At 33.6% G+C, this 24,561-nt stretch overlaps 1 protein-coding gene across 7 annotated transcripts in view; it reads left to right on the forward strand.

The window, feature by feature from the left end:
• LOC145287853 (protocadherin Fat 3-like) overlaps positions 1 to 24,561 on the forward strand; it is a 1,926,363-nt gene that overhangs the window by 1,702,213 nt on the left and 199,589 nt on the right. For all 7 annotated transcript variants that reach the window (XM_080135727.1, XM_080135730.1, XM_080135731.1 and 4 more), the window contains one exon: positions 16,027 to 16,305. In XM_080135727.1, the coding sequence (XP_079991853.1) occupies positions 16,027 to 16,305 (279 nt within the window). The remainder of the gene's footprint in view (positions 1 to 16,026; positions 16,306 to 24,561) is intronic.

Raw genomic sequence — 24,561 nt, forward strand, 5'->3', positions numbered from 1 at the left:
CCAGCGAGTGTAACATGAGATTTTTAAAACAAAGTAGAAAGCGTACATATGGACTGTATATATGTTCGTAGTTTTAGATATGTGAACACTGAAAACACCTGACCTTTTTGTGGATAGAGAGAGAGAGGTTTCCGCGTTCGTTGGAGTCTTCAGACTACTGTTCTCATCGCAACGTTTCAATCGATAAGAGACGTTGCGAGTCTGTCTCTGTTTTATCGTTATTTTTATGGCAGGTGCTCATCTGAGTTCCAATCTACGGTCCCCCATCGCCAAACATTCACAAGAAACACTCGTTTGGTTAAAAATACTATCAATAATTTCACCCGCTCTTTATCTGTGCCTAAACCAAAACATAGATTCAATGAACAAAGCACACCTGTGGAACTCTCTTCCATTCACCTGCTTTCCAGCTGACTACAATATGGCCGTTTTCAAGTCCAATGTGAACAAATTCTTGATCAGCCGTTGGCCTTTAGTAATCCAATTTTATCAAATGTACATTTCTAACAATTACTATGGTATTGTCCTTTTGACCACTGTACACTCTTTAACCCTTATCCTCGAGAGGCATCTGGGCCTTGATAAGTGGCGATTCCCTTGTAAAAAAGCTCTAACCTTCTTCAGGTGTATCTTTCTGCCATACTCTGAAATCTGCACGAAATTTCAAACGAAACCCTTCATTTAATTCACGGGGTTAGCGTGCGCTGGTTCCTTCAGCAATGATCCGCACCGAAGACTGAAGCTTCTATCTCGAGAAGTGTGTCACTTACAACTACATTTTACTAATTACTTTATCCACTACGCCACGGATCCTTGCGGACGACCCTTATATGAATTTTATGTGACTTAAACCAATTTTGTTGATAGATGTACAATCTTAATACTTAACACTTTATGTCCCTATTCAGTATTACATCTTTATTCTATGTACATAAAATATCTATATGTATATTATATATATATGACATTGTATTCTCGTTTCAGAGAGAATATATTATGTTAGAAACCTGAATTGTTAAAAAAAAAAAAAAATACTGAATTTCATGATTTTTTTTTTTAACAATTTAATCCCCGCAGATATAACTCTTCACCGGAATTTCAAACGAAAATATAATAAAATACCTATTTTATCTCCTTTTTATTTTTGCAATTCGTCAGGATGAAAATTTCACAAGTCAATAACATAGCACGGGCCAATTAAATAAGAACTAGCGTTCTTGCTTTAGAAAGCACTACTTATATTGGAAATGTGATGCATTATATATACATTGGGTACCAAAAGTATTTGGTACATTGTTTTTTTTTTGTCGTATTTCTCAAAAAATATCCACTTAATTTGAATGAAATTTACACTCAACCTTTGAACAGATATTATCTATCTAAAAATTCCAGGGAAATGAAGATATACTAAGTTGACAAATATTTATTAACGAAAAATTAAATTACTCATATACAAACTGTTTTCAATTCCTTGATATTCCTGGGATCTCTTGCATGCACTCTTGACTTCAACGTTATCCACAGATTTTCAATAGGATCTAGCTCGGGTGACTTGCTAGGCCAATGTAGAACACTAATCTAATTATCCTTAAACCATTGCACAGTTATTTTAACATTGTGCTTGGGATCATAGTTTTACTGAAAGATAAAATCACGGTCCAATCCTAAATCTTCTGCACTCTTGAACAGATGTGTTGACAAAATCTTCGTGTATTTTGATGCATTCATTCTCTCTTCTATGATTTCCATTCCTCCAACTCCATTTGCAGAACATCAGCCTCAAATCATCACACTTCCACCTCCAAATTTTACAATGTGAATGGTAATAGATGGGTTTAATTCTGTGTCCCTTCCCCACCCCATACATGGTTGCGCATCTTTCTTGCGAAAAGCTAACTTTTTGGTTCCCCTGACCAAATAACTTTGTTCCATAAGTCATCCGATTCACATTGATATTTACAAAAAATTCCAAACGATCTTTCACGTGTCTAGGACTCAATAGAGTTTCTCGGTGATCTAGAATACATGCCTGTTCAATTCAATGATCTCTTGATTGTGTTCTTGCTTACCTCAATACCTATTTCCTGCAACTCCTTCTGAATTTCAGAACGAATCAGAAATGTTCTTCATTCACGTTACGAGCAATAACACCATTTGATTTACGTGGTCGACCACTTCTTAGAAGATTTTTAATATTACCACCCGTTTTTTTTTCCACTTTCTCACGACAGCCCCAACTGTACTCACCACCAAATTTAGTCCTGAAGCTATTTTTATACCCCTTTTCATCTATTAGATCTTCGAGGTATGGGCCAATCGTCGCATAACTAACTGAAAATTATTTTCAGAATTTGATGAATGCTACAGCCGTTAATTGAGTTCCATTATTAAAACCAATTTTACGAAAATTATACCAAGAATACCAAAATATTGCGAAGATTGCGTGCAAAAGTTTAGAATGCATTTTCACGCAACTAAAGCATGAATAAACAAGTGAATGAATGAAAAATAATTTATTAATTAATTAATTTATTAATTAATTAATTTATTTATTTATTTATTTATTTATTAATTAATAAATTCAACACTAGTAGTATAGGAGAACGTGGACTTTAGAACTGCACGCCAGTGAAACTCTCTGCCGCTTGCCTGTTTCCCACCTGACTACAACTTGGACGTCTTCAAGTCCAACCTAAACAAACTCCTGACAAACCGCCCCCTTAAGTAAGACACTCTATCAAAACCCCCAATACTAATGATTACTACAATACGATCTCATTGATTACTGTACACGCAATAACCCTTATCCCTGAGTGGCCTTCGGGCCTTGATAAGTGGTGACCCCCCCCCATGTAAAAAAAAAATCTCAAATTAATACTAGACGTGAGGTAAAAAGAGATAAATGTATTGAGTGCTTTGCTCATTGTACACACCACTGTAGCGCCTTTATGCCATGTAGGTATGAAGAAATTGAGAAGAACCAAATTTTTGACAATGTTTGAAAGGGTTTTTAGCATCAGAACCGGAAAGAAGTTAAGAATGGCAGTATTTGGGAAAGTGTGGATGGGAAATCATTTTCACGTCTGTTTTACATCTTAGAATACATTGAACGACTTTCAGAAATGGACTCTCAAACTAATCTCTCGCCGAGTCTTTATTTAGCCCCTTTTCTTTCAAGTTCATTCGTATCACTTAATCTCATATCATTCTTGGCATTACCCTGTAAAACTAAACCTTCAGTTGTACATCTAATCTAAGAACTCATCCATTCTTTCAACGTTAACACATTCTCGAAGTCTCTTGTTCTGCATATATCTCGCTATACTGTCTCCATTTCATCTTCCACTGGAATCGTCAAGCTTTTTTTTAGATTCACATTACACGTCCATCGCATCATTATCATACAATTTCTCTCCATGCAACGCATGTCCACAACCATCAATGGTCTGGTTTCACTCCTTATATGATCACACTGCGTGCATATATCTGATAGACCCTCCTTTGGTCGACGATAGTTACGCTCTCCTGTTAGGGCCGACAACTCGTGGTAATAAGACTGAGTTTACTTGAGCCCCTCGTCCCTAATACAGCAAGCGTAATGTGGTTGAGAAGTTATCCGAAGTAGATCAAAAGATACAGGAGAAATCGTTAGTTTTAGAGCTGTGTACTACACATCCTCCATCAGCATAACGAGTCACATTTTATACGATTATGGTGAAGGTTCACTATTTCGAGGACGATTATATAAGGTCGCAAGACGAGGGATAACCTCATCAAAGAGAAACGTTGAATGTAAAAATGATAAAGAAATATTGAATGGAATTAATGAGCGAGAGAATGAACGAAAAACAAGTAAACGAAAGATTAGAGAAACAAAGATTTTTGTTTTTGTTAATAAAAAAGAAATAACAATTAACGGCAGAAAGAAATAAGATGAAAGAATTAATGTAGGATTTAAAACAGCACCAGAAAGAATGATTGCTGGGAACATTGATAGAAAGAAAGGACAGAAATTTCTTTTAAAGAAAACCATCTCGTTTGGGGAAGAACTGAATCCGAATAGAAAGACGCATTGGATAATACAAAAATCAAAAGAAGATGAGACAAAAGAAAATGCCACGAATACCTGAACGGCAAGAAGGTCAGAGTTTGAAGAAAGCGGCAACGAAGGATAATTGAAAAGAAAAAGTGAATCAACAGGCCAGAAGCGAACACACATGGAATAGAAGAGGATGACAAATGGAAAAAAACAAATACAATTGCTGAACGAAACCAGAGGCGCCATGACACCGATGTCATTGCACGCAAGAACAATAAGAAAATAAAAACAGAACAGAAAAAACAGTAATCAAATACGAAATAATCCAAACAATAGATGAATCCACTAACACTATACCTCCTCCACTCACCCACAAAACAAAGAACCTCTCTTTCTCTCTCTCTCTCTCTCTTTCTCTTTCTCTCTCTCTCTATTAGAGTATGTGCCTATCTATCTTCTAACTCTATCCCGTCTCTCTCTCTCTTTATCTCTTCCCTCTACTCGATCTCTCTCTCAATTGGTGTACGTATCTATATTGTATATCTCCTCTACTCATCTCTCTTTTTCTCCCCTCACTATCTATCTCTCTACCCTTCTCTTAATTAGATAAATAAATAGGAACGTGTACTATCTTGTATAAATCTCCATTGCTATGCTATCAGTCTCTCTCTCTCTCTCTCTCTCTCTCTCTCTCTCTCTTTCAAACTTTTTCTCCCTCCCTCTCTTTGGAAATGTGTAAATCTAGCTGTTGATTTTGCTATTCAGTTTTCATTACACACTATTCCAAATCACGTATTCTCTCTCTCTCTCTCTCTCTCTCTCTCTCTCTCTCTCTCTCTCTCTCTCTCTCTCTCTCTCTCTCTCTGTCAACTTTCTGTCAATAGAGAAATTATGTATCTCGAATCCTATTCCCTCGCTTTGTTTTGTTTTGTTTTTTTCAATTTTAATAAACGTGTATAATTTTGTTGCGATACCTCCCTATCTCACTATTCATTTACGTACATTTACATGAATAAATGTAATTAAATGTGATTAAAATTGATTTGAACAGTAAATACGACCATCAGAAGTGTGTTAATATCCAACACGTTCTCCTAATTTGAATGCAACTTTTGTATTCTAATGTAGGATCAAATGTAGGAGTTACCGTGAAATTGCAATAAAGTGTTGCGAGAAACGCATTTTGATGTGTATCATTTACCTTTTATGTAATTATATATTACACCCACTTTCAAACGTTATTGAGCACTTTTTTATTATTGCTACCTTAAATCCCTTATTAAAAATGGATTGACGCATATCCGGGCGACTGAGCAAATAATTCGCTTTACTGAGACAATTGGAATAATATTTCTAATCCTTTCTGGAAACCCGGATAAGGTCAGAATTAGTCTATCGGTGTAACCCTGTGATATCAGACTATTGAAATTCGGTGTGTTCACTGGGGTTCATATGTGGGGGGGGGGTTAGGGGCGACGAATTTTCAATTACAATAAATCACTGGAAATATATTTTATACAAATTCCAAAGGTTAATTGTAAGCATGTATAATTTGAAACTCGCGTATATGATCTAATCTAAAGACCCAATTTTTACAACATTAATATATATATATATATATATATATATATATATATATATACATATAACTACTTCATTTAATCACATAAATCAATATACGAAAGTATCATTTTATGCATAAACTTTCAGTATTTACTTCAACAGTGTTCAATACATAGGTAGAGCTAGATAGTAAGTTATAAAAATATATATAGCAATTAAGCTACACAGAATATTCCGCGTTTCATCCACGCTAGGATTCGTCATGCTTATGCCTGACGAATCCTAGCGTGGATGAAACGCGGAATATTCTGTGTAGCTTAATTGCCATATATATATTTATTTATAACTTACTACATATATATATGTATATATATATATATATATATATATATATTTATTTATTTATTTAAGAAAATCGATGATGAAAATAAAAATTAAATAAGTTATAATATTAACGTAAAAAATATTAACACAAAGAAAAATCCTTAAGCCATGGATTTTCAAAGAAAGATCTTTTCATCAGAGGATAAACATGAGTATAAATGTGTACCTAATTGACATGTTTTCTCAACATGTTCTAATATAAAGATAATCTTTATCTTTGTGACTTTAAGTTTATATGTGTGTATGTATATATATATGTATATATATATATGTTTATATATATATATATGTTTATATATATATATATGTTTATATATATATATGTTTATATATACATATATGTTTATATATATATATATATATGTTTATATATATATATATATATATATATATATATATATATATATATATATATATATATATATATATAGCCTTGGAAGTTGTTTTAAACTTAAAAACTATATAAAACAACTTATTTAATTTTTATATTTTTTATCATTCGTTAGAAAACTATTTAGTCAGTAAGTTATTTAATAACCTACAATCAATGCATCAACATGGTCTCTCGAATTCACTATAGTCCTAATATTAATTTTAGGGATCATCAGTTGTTTACCATGAAACACTGTTTCGGGATTTAAAAACAAAACAGCATATTAAATGATGGCTCCCTAGCAGTGTTGATCAAACACCACCTTCCTTAATCACAAGAACAAAAAAAAAGTTACAGATATTATCTCTAGTTTCCTACTCTTGGTTTATTTGGCTAGCCTATTCATGTTATTAAAAAATTCTTCATTACCTGTGAGATTCGTCTGTTTCCAAATTACAAATATATATAATAAAATTATGTTATCAGAGAATAAATCTTTAATAAAGCATAACTAATAAAGATAAGAAAAGTTCAAGACTATCAAGGGGAGCAAAAACAATAATTAAATGAAAGATGTGGAATAAGTTATATATAATTTTATATCATCAGGACAAAAAGGAAAAATTAAGAAAAAAGCCTCTTTTGGCCATCCTATTCCTTCATTCTCAATTAATTTCTAAATTTTATTTAACCAGTTTTTTCTGTGTTTGCATTTTGTATTATTCAGGCTCTTCCCTTCTGATAAAAACATTTAGATTCGAAATGCCATGGCCTAAAGAGTGTTTTTAACATCCCCTCAACTTTTCCTTATCATTATTATATAATCAAGTTATATATAACTTTTATTCTTAATCTTTCATTTAATATTTCTACAAGTTGTCCCAATAAAATGTATACACTCTTTAAATTATCTCAACTTGCTACATGAATACGCTATGCCACGTTCCCAAGAGATGCTCACGAATACAGAATGGCACTTCCAGCAGGATAAAGCACTTCCCCACTATCATCATGACGTAAGAGCATATCTTGATAGTCATCTGCGAAACAGATAGTAAGGATGAAGAGGAAGTATCGAGTAATTTCCACGCTCAAAAGATTTGACCCCCACCCCCAATGGATTTTTCTCTTTAAGGGAGGGGTGTATGTCGGCATGTTAAACACAGAGTTCACACTACAAAACGAGCTACAATGAATGAGTTGAAAGCAACCATTGAAATAAGATGTGTCAACATACGAATTGAACTGATTAGCAAAGTTTTCGATTCAATCAGTGAGCGTTGTCAGCTGTTCATGGACGACAATGGCCAATAATTTGAAAACTTTCGATAATTAACTGGTTTATATATTTGTTCACAGTATGAAACTTTTCTTTCTCATAATAAATGTTGGTTTTATGGTCATTTAAAGAGTGTGTACATTTTATTAGGACACCCTGTAAAGAGATAATAAGAAAATAAAGCGTGAAGTTACATAGGGACTTTATTACGTTATCAAGTGCATTTTTCAATTGAGTTACAGAAAGAGGAATACGGGAAAAATCTCTTTATATATGCATTCATATTCATTAAGGTTCAGTTCATATATTCATTTCGCTTAAGTGCACATACAGATGTTAATATGATATTGAATTAAAAGATCTAGTTGTATTTTACATTATTCAGCTACTACATAATCTTCTGTGTGGACGTATATATATATATATATATATATATATATATATATATATAATGTACAGGGACACATGTGTCTATGATAAATATATATATACCCTGCTGATCAAAAATTTAAGCCCACTTAAAAATATTTTTTAAAAAAACATCTTTCTTAAGCATAGATTTTAAACTTTTCCGACTTAAGGTTACCAATACTACAATCAAAAAGGTTATGGAAACAAAAAGCTACATTCCAAAGATTTATTTTTAAAATTTACATTTTTATTAAATTAGGCTTTTTGCACATGATTAAAATTATAAAACCAGAGACAAAAATTCTATTAAATTGTATAAAAAGTGTATGAAAACATTCAACAATCAAACTTAATGAGTTCTACCTCTACTGCTTTTGATGACTTCAAAGATTCTTTGGGGCATGCTAGAAATAAGGGTTTCCATTAAGGTGCGAGGATCCTGCTCCAGTTTCTGAAGGCTTCACGAAGTTCATTTTTTATTGAATATTGTTTGCCATTTCGATAAACCTCTCTTGTCATCCATACCCAAACATTTTCAATTGGGTTCAAGTCCGGTGAGCGTGCAGGATATCCCAAGAGATGGACTCCATTTTCTTGTAGAAAGCTCAAGGTCCGTCTTCCAGTGTGGATTTCAGCATTATCCTGTTGGAATAACCATCCATCCCCACACAAACGATGACCCTCCATCATCAAAGATGCTTTTTGTAGCATGCTAACATAACCAGCTGCTGTCTGACGACCCTGCACCACATGGAGCTTCATCGCCCATCGGTAAGAAAAGGCACCTCATACCATTATGGACTCTCCACCACTATAACGTGTGGAAAAAATTTTAAGGGGCATGTTTTTGTCATGCCAATATCACTGAAAGCCATCCGAACTATCTAAATTGAATTTTTTCTCATCAGAAAACAGGACTTTCTTCCACTTCTCAATGTCCCAGGTTTGGTATTCCCGACCAAATCTTAAGCGATCCACTTTGTGACGTGGAAACAATCGAGGAATTTGTTTAGGCTTTTTGTTGTAAGTGTCGTCTGATGGTTATTGGATTGCAATCAGCATCTGCAATCGCTTGATTTGATTAGAAGAAAGTCTTCTGTCATTCATAATAACCCGTCTCATTCTCCTACTCAATGCAGGAGAAATTGGTGAGGGGGGGCTACCAAAGGATTTTGCTTTTCCATAATTCTCAGTGTTCTTTAGAAAGTTGCAAATAACAGTTTTACTGCGATTTACCTTAGCTGCTATCGCTAGCTGTGATAAAATCCTAGAATTCGAGAGCGCTCAACTTCGGTTAGTTTTCTTGCTTTATGCATGGTAACACTTTTACACAGTGATCGCTAATCTCTAACTGCACTAAAAACATTAGAATTACCATAAATCTAAAAAAATTATACCCTTGGTCTTATAATTTTTATCATGTGTAAAAAGCCTAATTTAATAAAAATGCAAATGTTTGGAATGTAGCTTTTTGTTTCCATAATCTTTTAGATTGTAGTATTAGTAACCTTAAGTCGGAAGAGTTTAAAATCCATCCTTAAAAAAGTTTTTTTAAGATTAAATTTTTGATCAGCAGTGTATATATATGGACACGTGTATATCATATATATATAAATATATATATGGACACGTGTATATAATATATATATATATATATATATATATATAGTGGAAATGGTAATTAATAAAAACTGAAGAAAGTGCTCAATACCGTTGTAGAGCAAATATGCGTTTTATTTTTTATTACCGTATCTTTCTGTTAAGTTACATTATTGTTTCAGCTACTTGGCCGTTTTTTGGCCGTCTGTTGCATCCTCAGACTTTTACAGAAATGTTCGCTATTTTGGGATAGCGAACATTTTTGTAAAAGTCTGAGGATGCTACAGACGGCCAAAAAACGGCCAAGTAGCTGAAACAATAATGTAACTTAACAGAAAGATACGGTAATAAAAAATAAAACGTGTGTATATATATATATATATATATATATATATATATATATATATATATATATACAGTGATGATCATATTTATTGGCACGGTAAAATAAAAGTTAAATTTTGTCTAATAAATTCTAAAAAAGGGATTAAATTAAAGAAAATAACAAAGTATATTATGTATTTTTAACTGGCCTTTCCGATGCAGCAATCGGATTTTAGAAAAAATAAATAACAAAAGAACAACAAACATAATTGCAAAAACCCCTTGTTCAAAATTATTGGCACGATTTATTTAATAATCAATTGTATAGCCTTTGGCCTTGATTACCTTCCTCAGTCGCTTTTCATAGTTTACAACCAAGTTGTTGCACTCTTCAGTAGTAATTTTAGCCCACTCTTCCTGACAATAATCCTCCAATTGAATAAGATTCTTAGGCTTCCTTTGTATTACCCTCAATTTTAATGTTCTCCATAAATTTTCAATTGGATTAAGGTCTGGGCTTTGTGATGGCCACTCCAAAACATTAATATGATTGTCCTCAAGCCATTTCTTAGTCAGTTTAGCCGAATGCTTTGGGTCATTATCTTGTATGAAGCACCAACGACGACCAAGTGAGAGCTCTTTAGCAGAGTCTTTCAGGTTTTCATCCAATATTTTAACATAATCTTCCTTTTTTATGCTACCTGTGACCTTAACAAGTCGCCCTGGTCCAGAGGCAGCAAAGGATCCCCAAAACATCAAACTGCCTCCACCGTGCTTCACTGTGGGTATGGTGTTCTTAGGCAGGAAAGCTTCGCCAGATTTTCTGTAAATATAAGACACTTTATTATGGCCAAATAACTCTATTTTCGTTTCGTCAGTCCATAGAACACGTTTCCAGAATGCAACATCTTTATCAATATGACGTTTTGCAAAGGCTAGCCTTGCTTTCAGGTGCATAGGCTTCAATAAGGGAGTCTTTCTCGGACGACATGCTTTTAAACCAGCTCTCTTCAAAACTCTACCAACTGTATGTCGAGATACATTCACTCCAGAGGTGCTCTGTTCATCAACAATCTCCCCAACAGAGATCCTTGGGTTTTGTTTTACTTGTCGAACAATTTTCCGTTCATCTCTTGGGGAAAGAATCCCTTTTCTCCCTCTACCCTCTAAACTCATAACGTGGCCTTGCGATTTGAACTTGTTTATTATGGCTCTAACAGTGGATTTGGGAAGGTTTAGCTTCTTTGAAATCTTATCATAGCCCTCCCCATTGGTATGGCATGCTACAACAAGCTTCCTGACGTCTTCGCTGTGTTCCTTAGTTTTAACCATGGCGATTGAAAATTATAATTTAGTCACTTATAATAGTTTAAATAAATCGCTATCTAAAAATTATCTGAAAAAAATTATTCACTGAATTAGCGTTAAACAAGCATAATATGGCTATAAAAAAGTTCAGAAAGCACGTAAACCGGAAATTGATTGATATTATACTGATACTAAAAGAAAAACAAAGCCGTGCCAATAATTTTGAACAAGGGTTTTTTGCAATTATGTTTGTTGTTCCTTTGTTATTTATTTTTTCTAAAATCCGATTGCTGCATCGGAAAGGCCATTTAAAAATACATAATATACTTTGTTATTTTCTTTAATTTAATCCCTTTTATAGAATTTATTAGACAAAATTTAACTTTTATTTTACCGTGCCAATAAATATGATCATCACTGTATATATATATATATATATATATATATATATATATATATATATATATATATATATATGTATATATATATGGACACGTGTATATGATAAATAATCTCTACTCGGCAATTTGTCATCGTGCTTTACACTTGGTTGTGGTATTTGAAATCTAAACAGCCTATAAAAGTATTGTTACTCTTTATTTAAATATATTGCGTTTTCTTGATATAGCCCTTATAAGCTTTTCTCTAAGTTCATTACTTTTACCTTATTTTTGCCTATAACTTTCATTGCTTGTATAATCATTTGATATCCCCATTTGTTCATTATCGCGTGGATCCGAAGATTCTTTTATTGGCATAGGTTTCCCGGATATTTTTTTAGTCCGGAAAATTTCTAGAAAAACATCGGGCTCTTACGAGAGAAACTACGTGAAGATTGTCAACATCCTAAGCGAAAGTTATTTTTAATGGAACGCACTGGATTCAGACAGCCCATGGCGTTAACCACTTGAACACCATCACCTCCCGTTGGTGTTGATCACATATTCAAATTTTTTATTTGATGTCTGATACTGGTGCTAATGGTGAGACTTTATTCAAATATAAATGGTTGTATTGTCTCAGAAATTACTTCCCACTGATTAGTTGTTGATGGCGGATTCTTAAGCCTAAGCAGACGATTTTCTTTCATTCATTTTATAGTTTGCTTTTAATATATATTAGCAGGCCGTTCAACACTGTACGGTTGTTAAATACGCTTAAATATGTTATTTTAATTCATGCAGGGTTCGTATTTATCATTATTATTATTGAGCAAGTTCTCTATTGATAATTATATTGTACTCAATATATGCAGTAATGATATCAAAACGCTAAAACAAAAAATGAGTTCGTGTCATCAGCTTGAATCGAAACCAGAACATTCAGCACACCAACCTTACGCGTTCCTTAGCGCTTCGGCTTTCGTCGTTACCATCTGAGCTATTTCCAGATGGATAAAAAAAAGAAAGGCTTAAAATTAAGTGGGTGATTTCAAATTAAAATGTATATATACGCATGCTCAGAAGTTAGTCAACTAAATTCTGTCAAGATCAACTCTTTTTTTTTTCAACTTCGAACCCTTAGCAGCTATTTTTAAAGGCTAACATCAAAATTGTTCCACAAGTCCAAAACCCCTATATATCAAATTTAAAATTTGTAGACCAAAAATTCAGAGAGGGGTTTGGTAGAGACATTTCGCACACACAAACAAGGACACTTGTATAAACGTGTCCGTGTGCTCTGAAGTTTTCATCTTAAATTCTTTGCAATTATGTAGAAACTATTCATAAAAGAATCAATCGTAAGAGTTAAATGAAACCAATTATCCAATAAAAAACATAAGTAATAAATAATTAATTAACGAATACTTGTTTTTCAAAAGAAATATACAAATTACTTAACTTTCACGAAGTCGCGCGCATGAGTGAATGTATTAAGAAGATTGTTTGTATAATTTCTACTAGAAAAAGCAGACTTTTTTAACATCAACTAGCCTGGGTACTCGGCGTAGCCCGGTTTTTTTACGTGTATGTTGAGCAAATAAATAAAAAAAAGGAAGTGGTAGTAGGCAGGCAGGCTCGAACCCGTACCGCAAAGGAGGAAAAGAACATGAAAAAAAACGTGACGTCTTTGCTGTTGCGCCCATCACCAGACCGGAAGTGACGCAGGTTTGAATTAAGGCTAGTCAATCGAAAAGAAGTGATGACTTTCGAAAATATCGGCGAAAAAAGCGACCTTTCCTTGTAGAACATTGCCCAGTTGAGGGTGAGGGAATTAATGTTTTTAGACGATTTTTTTTCGATATTTGTCGTCCGAAGAGTCGATCTTTACAATGATACCGATCTCATGAAAATCTGTCGCCTCTGTCGAAAGTTGTAGGCAGACATACATACATACATACATACAGACAGACAGACAGGTGAGATTTATATTATAAATGCCAAAAGGAGAAAAGAAACTCCACTTATATATATATATATATATATATATATATATATATATATATATATATATATATATATGAGCTAGAGGGAGAAATAGAGAAAGAGATATTTAGCATTCAAGCATTCTTTCTATCTAATTTCAATTTGTTTCATTAAAAAGAAGTATTAAAAAATGACGATTGGAGAGAAACGACAAACCAAGATGGCTTCTTCGGCTAAAGAAAATTCACACACGCGCCATCTACCGACCGCAGTTCATGACAACGTGCATCGATTCAAATGTTTTGCATTTTTACATTGCGTTTTTTTTTGTTTTGTTTTTTTCATTTTTCCTCTCTAACGCACTCTTTTAAGAGCAAACAAAAACTTATAAATAAATAAAGGCGGTGCTTGTACGTCGTATTATCGTATGAGATTAGCCTCGAACCAACAATTGATTGTACTCGTGCTAAAATGCGTCAAGTGCGCATGTGCAAATTTTAAAAGTGCAATCTGTCTTTCACCTTCTTCGTTTTTCATGTTTATTTATTTATTAATTAATTTATTATGATACTTTGGCCATCTCTTTCGTCAATAATCCCATTTCAACTTTTAATGAAAGCAAAATTATATATTTCGATATTTAACCGGCTGTTGTCCATTGATTCAACATTTATATATTGGGCAAAATTATACACTTTTCTGTGCTTAACCTATTGTGAATGCAAATAAGTAGATATTTAAATATATACATTTATAGTCGACTAGCAGGGAGATCCAACGTTGTCCCAGGTTGAATGTGGATCAACAAATGTTCTACTCTCCCAATACTTTTATTGCCATCGAAATCAGTGAAATCGCCCATTTTTTTATTCAAATCGATTGATTGCCTGATCTAGTTAGGGACCCTCCTCCGCAATATATTAAGAAGAAGCTTCACATACCTTCCCGGATTGACTAACAATACATTGTAGTCAACGTTGCAGTGTAGAAAATCTACTGTAAATGTTATAGAATTATTAGCTGTAGCGCAGTGGATAGAGGCGTTGAGTCTGTACAGTTCCAGGTGAGCATTGTCTGAAGATAGCGGTTTCAATCCTACCCAAGCAGGCCAGAGGATCATTTTGCTAAAACGTGGTAAGACAATTATGGAAGGCAGTAATTACTGAGGGTACACTTAAGAGATTCAGCATTTCTATCCCGTCGCGGTTAATCATCTGAAAAAGGCCAGAGGATGAGTTGGCCGAAACGTGTTGAAACAAAAACAACTATTAAGATGAGAATGGCAGTCCGCAAAAAGAATGAATGCACAAATTATGAAGCCTCATTTCAGAGGATTTTTTAAAAAGTAATAGCAATATGCATAAAATGAATTATGATGGTCTAAAATACCCCTTCTACAAACCGGCAAAATGATATGTTTAGAATAAGATTTATTATTCTACATTTAAACTGGACGCATCTTTATTCTTACATGCTATTTGTTACATATTCTAAATTGACAAAACCTACTTTAGAAAGGCTTGAACGTGCTAAGTGCAAATCCTTATTTTAGACACCGGATATTCGGTTGAGACGTAAGTCTCTTGACAAGACTCGCTAGAAAAACACGGCATAAAAATCTCCCGCGGAACTATTGGCAATCGCTAATGCATCTCGTGCGGTGACAGGAAGCGCCTTCGCAAACGGTTTGCCAAATGACCCCGCTAGAACATCGTAAATAGGGAGAACACACGAAAGGGCCAACGCGGTTAGGTTCAAAGATGCAAATGCCAAAGGTCCGGCCGGTCATCGCACTAACTGGCAGCGAATACAATAGAAACAGTTGAAGATACCGGACGCTCCTCGGTGTAAGAAAATTTACAGCGAATACAAAAGTCTACGACATGATTTGTGAATGATTCCAATTATGTGACATCCCATTTTTACAGGATAGTCGCCGCTTATTAAGGCCCAAAGACCACTCGAGGATAAGAGTTAATGTGCGTCAGGTAGTCGGTGAGACACCACTGTGATGATTGGTAGTGATAGAAATTTTAGATAATTTTGATTGTTTAAGAAGACCGTTCAACAAGAACTTGTATACATTGGACTTGAAAGCGACTCTGTTGAAGTTAACTGGGAAATACTTCTGCGGTAGTGTGTTCCAGAAAGGGGCAGTTCTACGAAAGAAACTTTGCCTAGTGCGTATATTTGGAGTCTAGCCTTATTTTCCTTTAGGAAATCCACGAACATCACATACATATACACTAATATTGAGTCGTGTATATGTGTATAAAGATGTTTTAAATATATTTTTTATTAGTTTAAATCAATTATAAAAGATGTATGATTGTCGATTGTCAAATGTTATTAACCTTATTGTTTTTCTTTGTTCTTGCAGATATTTCAATGTAACCGAAAAAGGTGAAATAAAGATAATAACTGATCCGAGCAAACTGACAAAAAGCTCCTATCAACTGATGATTATGGTGGACGATGGCGGAAAGCCTCCCCGGCGAACGTTGGTCAACATAACAGTCAACTTTCCGGCGCTGGCTACGGCCGGACCTTCATCGGGAATCGGTTTAAGCCAGAGTGATACCTTATTGATCGTTCTTGGGGTCTTCTTGGCCATATTTGTTATCCTAGCGGTCATTCTCAGCGTCTTCATAGCACGACGGTACGTACAGACCCTCGAAGAGGCAGTTAAACTTCTAATTAATACGTATTTTGAAGTTGTCCAGCATTGAAAGATTCTGCATTTGCGCGCCATTATAGCATGCTGCATGCGAACATTATTTTAAACTGGTTCTAACACATCCCAACGTTGAAGTCTTCATTGACGATCAATAATGATCCAACTTACGGATTTTTGTTTGCTAACGTATGTCTGTTTGTTCCTATAACCTTTTTTTTCAAATTTTGTGTGTTTAATAGTCTTAAAACGTTATAGTTATACCTACAAACACTTTTAATTTCGTATTATTCGTATCATCCAAACTATTGAGTGTTATTCGTACAATGTTTCGATCAATGTAACCTCCAACCTTCTTCAGGTGTATATTGTCCATATTGGGACTTTTTTTCCGCGAGTAACCCGTGGCTGAGTGGATAAAGTGCTTGTTAAATCCAATTGTAAGTTACATTTTTTTCGAGGTTGAAGGGTTAATCCCTAGTGTGGGCGACATTCATACAATTGGGAATTAGTCATAGTCGTAGTCATGGTGTAATGTTGTGACCCTTTGGCTGTGATCATAGCGTAGTATCTGATTAACCGTGGCAAGCAGGGCCAAGGGTAAAAACATTACAATGGTTGAAGGAACGAGAGCATACTACCTGAATCAAGGGTTCCCTTGGGTTTATCGTGCAGATTCCTGTGTTCGACAGGAAGATTCCAAAGTTCCACTAGATTCCGGTCGGAGGTTACATCGGCTGAAACGTTGTACAAAAGCACTCAAGATGAGAACAGTAGTCCAGATAATATGAATAATACGAATTATCAATCTTCATCTCCAAACTTAAGAAATATAACATGTTTCATAGCATAACAACATTTACCAACATTATTTTTACATTTACGAACATTTGATTGACTCAACCAATTAACATTTTTATTATTATTTTTTATTTTAAAACCTTTTCTGTCCGAATGATGAAAATAATACGAACAATCATTTATCATCTTAAAAATTCAGAAAAAATTTCTCTTGAACTTTTTTTTTATTTTTTACACGATTTATAATTTTTTTTTTTCATTTATTTGGCTTATTCAACTACGATGATAACATTTAAGAACAACTTTGTGTTTTCAATTCTGCTTCTTTCTTTTTTTTTTTCATTTTTTATTTATAACTTTATCTACGAGTATTCTTGTATTTGCATTTCTTTTTGTTTGCTTGTTTTTGTATTTTGGAAACTACCTAGTTTTTGTTTATGACCTTATTTGCAAACATTTTCATATTGACAAATATATATATATATATATATATATATATATATATATATTCAATTAACGACGTTAAATGCGTAACCCTACTTACAAACAGTCTGTTATTTATAATTTTATATTTTCAGCCGACAAACCTTTTATGCTTATGTTCCCACTTCTGAAACATTTATATATTCTACATTTTTACTAATAATTTATTTCGGTATTTTTTAGATTAGGTCCACCTCCACAATTTTCTTTTAAATGGCGACTTGAATAGGTTTTCGACTATGCTGAATACGGAAATCGCATTGCAATTTTGCAGAAATAAATAGTTATCGAGATATAAAAAGTTGCTTTATGCATTGTATTCTTTGGCGGCCATCTTTGTTATGCGCGTAGATTTGCTTATAGCGCGCGCACGCGTGTAACAAAGATGGCCGCCAAAGAATACAATGCATAAAACAACTTTTTATATCTCGATAGCTACTTATTTCTGCAAAATTTCGATGCGATTTCCGTATTCAGCATAGTTGAAAACTTATAAAAGTCGTCATTGAAAAGAAAATTGTGGAGGTGGACCTAATCTAAAAATTTACCTTTATTTCTTTATAAACATGTTTACGAATATTCGTGCATTAATAATTTTGTGTTTGAAAGACAATCATTTATCTGTATTTCCGGCATTGTTTGCAAACATTAAGAAACTTGAAAGCCCTCATTTTTAACCATCAACCCTTGCTTTATGATCCTATTTACGAACATTTTCGTATTTTTTAATTCTCTATTTAATTTACTCACGGAACATTGTCATGATCTTATTTACAAACATGTTTTTACGTTTGTATTCGGACATTTACGAACAAATGTATTCCTTCACGTTATCTATGACACGTATTTATTATCCAAAAATCATTCCACTTGCGAGCGTTTTTATTTATTGGCTTTATATAAAAACAAAAACGTGTGCCTTTATAATTTTATATTTTTCTACATACGAGCATTTTTACAAATTGTTTTACAATTTTTTTGTTTTGTTTAAAGCTGATTCATTTAATCAATTTACTCGAATTATTGTGTCATTTAAAGCAAAAATCATATTTTTACCGTTCCCAAACTTATATAGAGGGTCTCCAAGAAGTCACTGAAGCGTTTTGAACTTAAATAGATGTTTTATTTTTGATGATATCTTTCTGTAATTTTAACACAATCTGTCTAAGACATTCGGAATTTTTTTATGAAAATGCAAAATGCAAACAATCTCTAGTTATGAAAATAAATAAATGTTGCCCATTTTCAGCTTCGCGTATTTGTACACTTTCCAAAACATGATTCATGACATATTGCAGAATTAACACCTTTATTTCGTTCCTGATGTTTTCCTTCAATTTTTTCATAGTTTGGGGTTTCTTTCTTTAAGATATCACCACCAGAAAATATCGGGACAAGTCAAGTGTGGATAACGTGGTGGTCATTTGACGTTGACGTAGTGAAAGATAATGTTGTCGCCAAAGCATTGCCTGATTTTAGCAAAACAATTTCATAATTTGTGTAGGTTGTTTAACGCTATACTCGTCCATAATTAATTTACAAAATATTATCTTTAAAATATTTGAGATAAAGAAAAAAAATATAATCATTAATGGTAAAATTACAAAGATTTTTTTTTACCCTTCAGTGACATTTTGGGTACTCTGTGTGTACCCACCCTTATATATCATTAGCGAGTGTTCCCGGCCTTTCCTGGTCGTAAAATACACTTAAATATATTTTACATCATGCAGATTTCGTATTTATTATTACAAAGCCAATTCTCTATATTGAATATTATATTGTACCTAATATATAGTACTATTTTCAAAGGTTTTTTTTAAACTTATTTGGCACCATCAGCTAAAATCGAACCCAAAATATTTAGCGCTCAAGCTGCGTCTCCTACCGATGTATCTATCGAAAGATAGGCAAAGAAAGATTTAATATTAAATGACTTGAAGAAATGAATTTAATTTGAGCATGCGCAGAAAATACTAAAAATATGTCGGCAAGTTGAAATGAACAGTTAGCATTTCAATTTGCCGATATATGTCTGTACGCGTTATCCATCCATCCAAACAAATATTTTATTCGCTATAAACTATCCTTAGTGTATGATTACTATTTTCTGCTAATGTCATTGTTATGTGATCAGTAGTTTAAGAGTTTAACGGTTAAATATTTATACATCGTAAATATTTATACATCGATAGACAGACACACATCTATTCTTTTATTTATATAGATAACAAGTAAAAAAATATTCTTTAAAACTGTGTATACGGAGTCATGACTTACTTATCAATGCTTCTATGTTTACTCTAATCCGCGGAAATAGTTCTTGCAAGAGTCCGATTTTTAGATTAAATAGAATCCGGCGATTATACACTATTTGTTTACAAAATATATGCTTATTAAACAAACTGACAAAACAAATAAATAGTATATGTCCTGGGTAAGATATAAAACTGCATTGATCATTTTTGAGAAACATGTTCACTTCATCTTTCCCAATCATTCTACGTTTTGGTTTTCTGCCTACGCTATTTCCCAGCTCCATATATTATTTTCTGTATCTATTTCTCTCTTTAAACATTTCTACACAAGAGAGGATATAATAGTCTAGCACTTGTCAAAATTTGTTTAGAATTTTGCATTGTTGGCTTATTTAATACATCTTTAGTAAGTTCATTCAAATGTCCAAAGATCCTAATTGAGAAAACTACCCTCCTCTAGTTTAATCAAAATCGACGGTGAAACAGTTTTAGTGAGACCCGAGTGGACCTTATTCGGTGCAAGAGTGAATTATAGGTCCTGATTAGATATAGTAATGATCATGGAGGAAAATGTAGCCGAAAACGAGATCGCTGTATAATCATTTATCATTTAATTGGAAAAATTTAAACTTCTTGAGTCAGCAATTTTTTAGTAAATTTATACACTTTGTTAACAACACCTGTTCTCCCAGATCATTATCCATCTAAGAGGGAGGTGACAGTGGCCTAGTGGTTAATGACATTGACTGACGACTTGGGTGTCTCAAGTTCGAATCCAGTTCGTTCCACAAAAATGACTTTTACTGTTGGCAACCTTCACATGGTCTCTCTTGTAATACTCAATATCTTTCTATAAAGAATCCTGACTAGAAAAATATCGGGGAAACCAATACCAACGATAAAATTTTCGGATTTATACGATATGATGATGATCCATCTAACTACTAACAAGGCTCAGCGTCAGTGACTCATTTTTTCAGCCTAAAACGATTTCCTTTTATTAAAATACGTCTCCTCACGTTAAATGGTCCATCGTGGTTTTAAGAAAAAATGTCTATTCGTGTTAAAATGGTCTTCTTGGTTTAAAAAACATGGTTTCGTTAAGTTAAAAACATGTTACATGTTAAAAAGCCTTCTCAGGTTAAAACATTTCATCAGCTTATATCAGGTTATAAAAAATAAATAAATAAAATAAAATAAAAAAACAGGTCTCCTTAAGGTGAAGGACGTCTCACCGGGTTATAAAACATAAATAACGCTTCAGATTAAAAAAAAAAAATGTCTCTTCGGGTAAAGAAAGATCCGTGGTTCTTATTTTAAACTAACTATGAACGCATTTATCGATGAAGCTATTTTGATATATTTATATTAATTATTTACGCATCTACTTACTGAAATGGTCGCGGTCAAAGTGAGTTGAGCGCAGATTCCCTTTTCCCTTCAAACGTATAGAAGGTCAACATTTTTTCCTAAGGCAGAAAGAAAACAAAACGAAAATACAAATATCTCAAATAGAATCAATTAAGCCAGCGACACGATTACAGACTTACAACTTAAAGATTTACGCACCAACGAAGCTGGCTACTTTCATTTACAAGTCAAATGACTTCCTTACTTCTTTTCAGTTAAGTAGTGCCATTTTATTTTAGCCCAGGGATGGACAAATTATTGCGCATGCGCCAAATATGGCGGATAGTACGTTGACAAATGGCGCACAGAACACCAGAGATAATAAAATAAAAGCGTATGAGCTCAGATAGGCAGAAGTTTATTGGTTTCTAGAAAATAAAATAGGTGAAACAAGAATTTAAGTTATTATTGAAAATGAATTCTATTTTATTTCATTTTTCAAAGTGGATTATTTCTTTATTGCATTTTCATCCAAACAAGGTACAGTGTCACTTTGATGCAGAGGGTTGCTGCCTGGGACATAATTTTTAGGGTACTACATAGGGAGTTGAGCAGCAAGATGTCTGTTTACATTACACTTGAACTTCTGTGTGTCAATACAGTCAGAGAAGGGAATTCAAGAGTCTAGCAATTTTGGGGAAGAAACTATTAGAGTAGAAAGCTTTCTTACATCTAGGGATCTCTACTGTGTAGGGGTGGGATTTTGCTGATTGTCGGGTTTTTATAGGGTATTTCTGTTAAGAGGGGATAAAGGCTTGTAGTTCGTCGGAGCACCTACCATTAAAATATTTGTAAAACGGGCAGAGGGATGCAACATTTTGTCGATGGGAGAGCGTTTGAAGCCTAGCTGATAGCGCGAGAATTATTATCTCTTTTGAACCCTGTCTAAGAGGGAGAGACTAGCAGAAGAAGCACTAGCCCAAATGACAACAATACTCCCTACATCAACGAATGGTGGTCTTGTAGAGGTACAGGATACTTTCAGGCGTAAGTAATTTTCTAGGACAGTAGATACAGCCCACCTTCTTTGCAAGTCTTGGCAATGCACTCAGTAGATCTGTTTCAACTCATGTTCATGTCAATGGATAATGAGATTTAACGTGAAACTGGATGTTTGAATATTTCTTTCCCTTCGTTAGTTGTGGCCAGCGTACAGGCGTCTTTCATGTTATTACCGTCAAATAAAATGATTTTTTTTTTCAATTCACAAAAATGAAATCTCTATCTGGAAAAGATTTATAGATATTAAAGACGCTCCCGTAGGATTTTAGACCTGTTTTGTGTGTTTCTAGTTTTTATATTCTTTTGGCTTCCGTGCGCATTTAGTGTTTGCTAGTATTGTATAGAAATATGGGGGTTGATTTGTTGCTATCGGGCTGAGATATTCTTTTGTTCAGTCCTAGGAGGCCCATCCTCCCAGGCTTTACCTTGTTTCTTTGAGAAGTTTATTGCTTATCGCCTGAGACATCCCTACCAATGAATGCCGACAGGGCTGCTTATAGACTTTTTTAAGGCTAGTGCGCTTATCCTATTGCCCTGGCTTTTCAAAACCACAAATGATCGTATGCCTAAGCTCCTAACAAGGATGTAAATTATAATAATAATAGTAATACTACTACTACTACTACTACTACTAATAATAATAATAATAATAATAATAATAATAGAGACAGAGACAGAAAGGAAAAGCAAGTAAACATAATACATTTTGTCTCCACAACTTTTAATTTTATGATATATCGTGTATTTTATTTTCTCTCTCTCTCTCTCTCTCTCTCTCTCTCTATCTCTCTCTCTCTCACACACACACACACACACAATTGTGTGTATGGCATACTGAGACGGATTAAATAATTCTAATAAAGAGCAGATGCAACACATTGAAAAAGAATGAAAATGATAATTTGGAATTTTTAAAACTACAGGAACAAAAAAATATCCCCATGCGCTTTACAAATGAATGTTTAAAATTAACGTCTCACATTCGTGTATGCATACCTAAAACCAAACGTGATAATTCTCTAATTAATTATAGATGCCAAAGTAATTCATAGTTGATTCCTCTCTCGCATTTCCCCCTTTCGAAATTGGCGCCTCTCCTTTTCTTTTTAGTAACTTGAAATATTTCCTTTCTCGGTCGTTTTGTGGCAATTTCCCGTGAACAAACACGCCACATGTTTTTAAAATATGTCCTACAATATCTTAAAGTCGCTAAAGAGAAAGCGAATAATGCTTTTAGTCTATTTTCATTGGTTAAATCTATATAGTTAAAACAGTAGATGCATGTATGCGTGTGTGTTTGTATAAAAATATTTAAACTGCTTGTCACATAACAGTGAAATTAACAGGAAAGAGTAATCATTCACCAAGGATAGTTTATAACGAGTAAAATCTTTGTTTGGATGAAAAAAAAATAACGCGTACAGAAAAGTGCCGGCAAGTAGAAATGCAAAATATTCATTTGAATTTGCTGAGATTTCTATTACTTTTGCGCATGCTCAAATTCTTTCATAGCTTAAACTGGTTTAATTTTAAATCTTCCTTATCTATCTGTCGATAGCTTAAACGGTAGGGAATGCGGCTTGAGCGCAAAATGTTTTGGCTTCGATTTTAGCTGATGGCACTCAAGTCATTTAGGTGCAATACAATATTTAGGTGCAATACAATACTTTAGGTGCAATACAATATTTAGGTGCAATACAATATTTAGATGCAATACAATACTTTAGGTGCAATACAATATTTAGGTGCAATACAATACTTTAGGTGCAATACAATATTAAGGTGCAATACAACATTTAGGTGCAATACAATACTTTAGGTGCAATACAATATTTAGGTGCAATACAATACTTTTGGTGCAATACAATATTTAGGTGCAATACAATACTCTAGGTGCAATACAACATTTAGGTGCAATACAATATTTAGGTGCAATACAACATTAAGGTGCAATACAACATTAAGGTGCAATACAATACTTTAGGTGCAATACAATACTTTAGGTGCAATACAATACTTTAGGTGCAATACAATATTTAGGTGCAATACAATACTTTAGGCGCAATACAATACTTTAGGTGCAATACAATACTTTAGGTGCAATACAATACTTTAGGTGCAATACCATATTTAGGTGCAATACAACATTTAGGTGCAATAAAATATTTAGATGCAATACAACATTTAGGTGCAATAAAATACTTTAGGTGCAATACAATACTTTAGGTGCAATACAATACTTTAGGTGCAATACAATACTTTAGGTTCAATACAATACTTTAGGTTC

The sequence above is a fragment of the Euprymna scolopes genome, chromosome 11 (assembly GCF_053919585.1).
Source record: "Euprymna scolopes isolate OS-2025 chromosome 11, ASM5391958v1, whole genome shotgun sequence".
Taxonomy (NCBI): Eukaryota; Metazoa; Mollusca; class Cephalopoda; order Sepiida; family Sepiolidae; genus Euprymna; species Euprymna scolopes.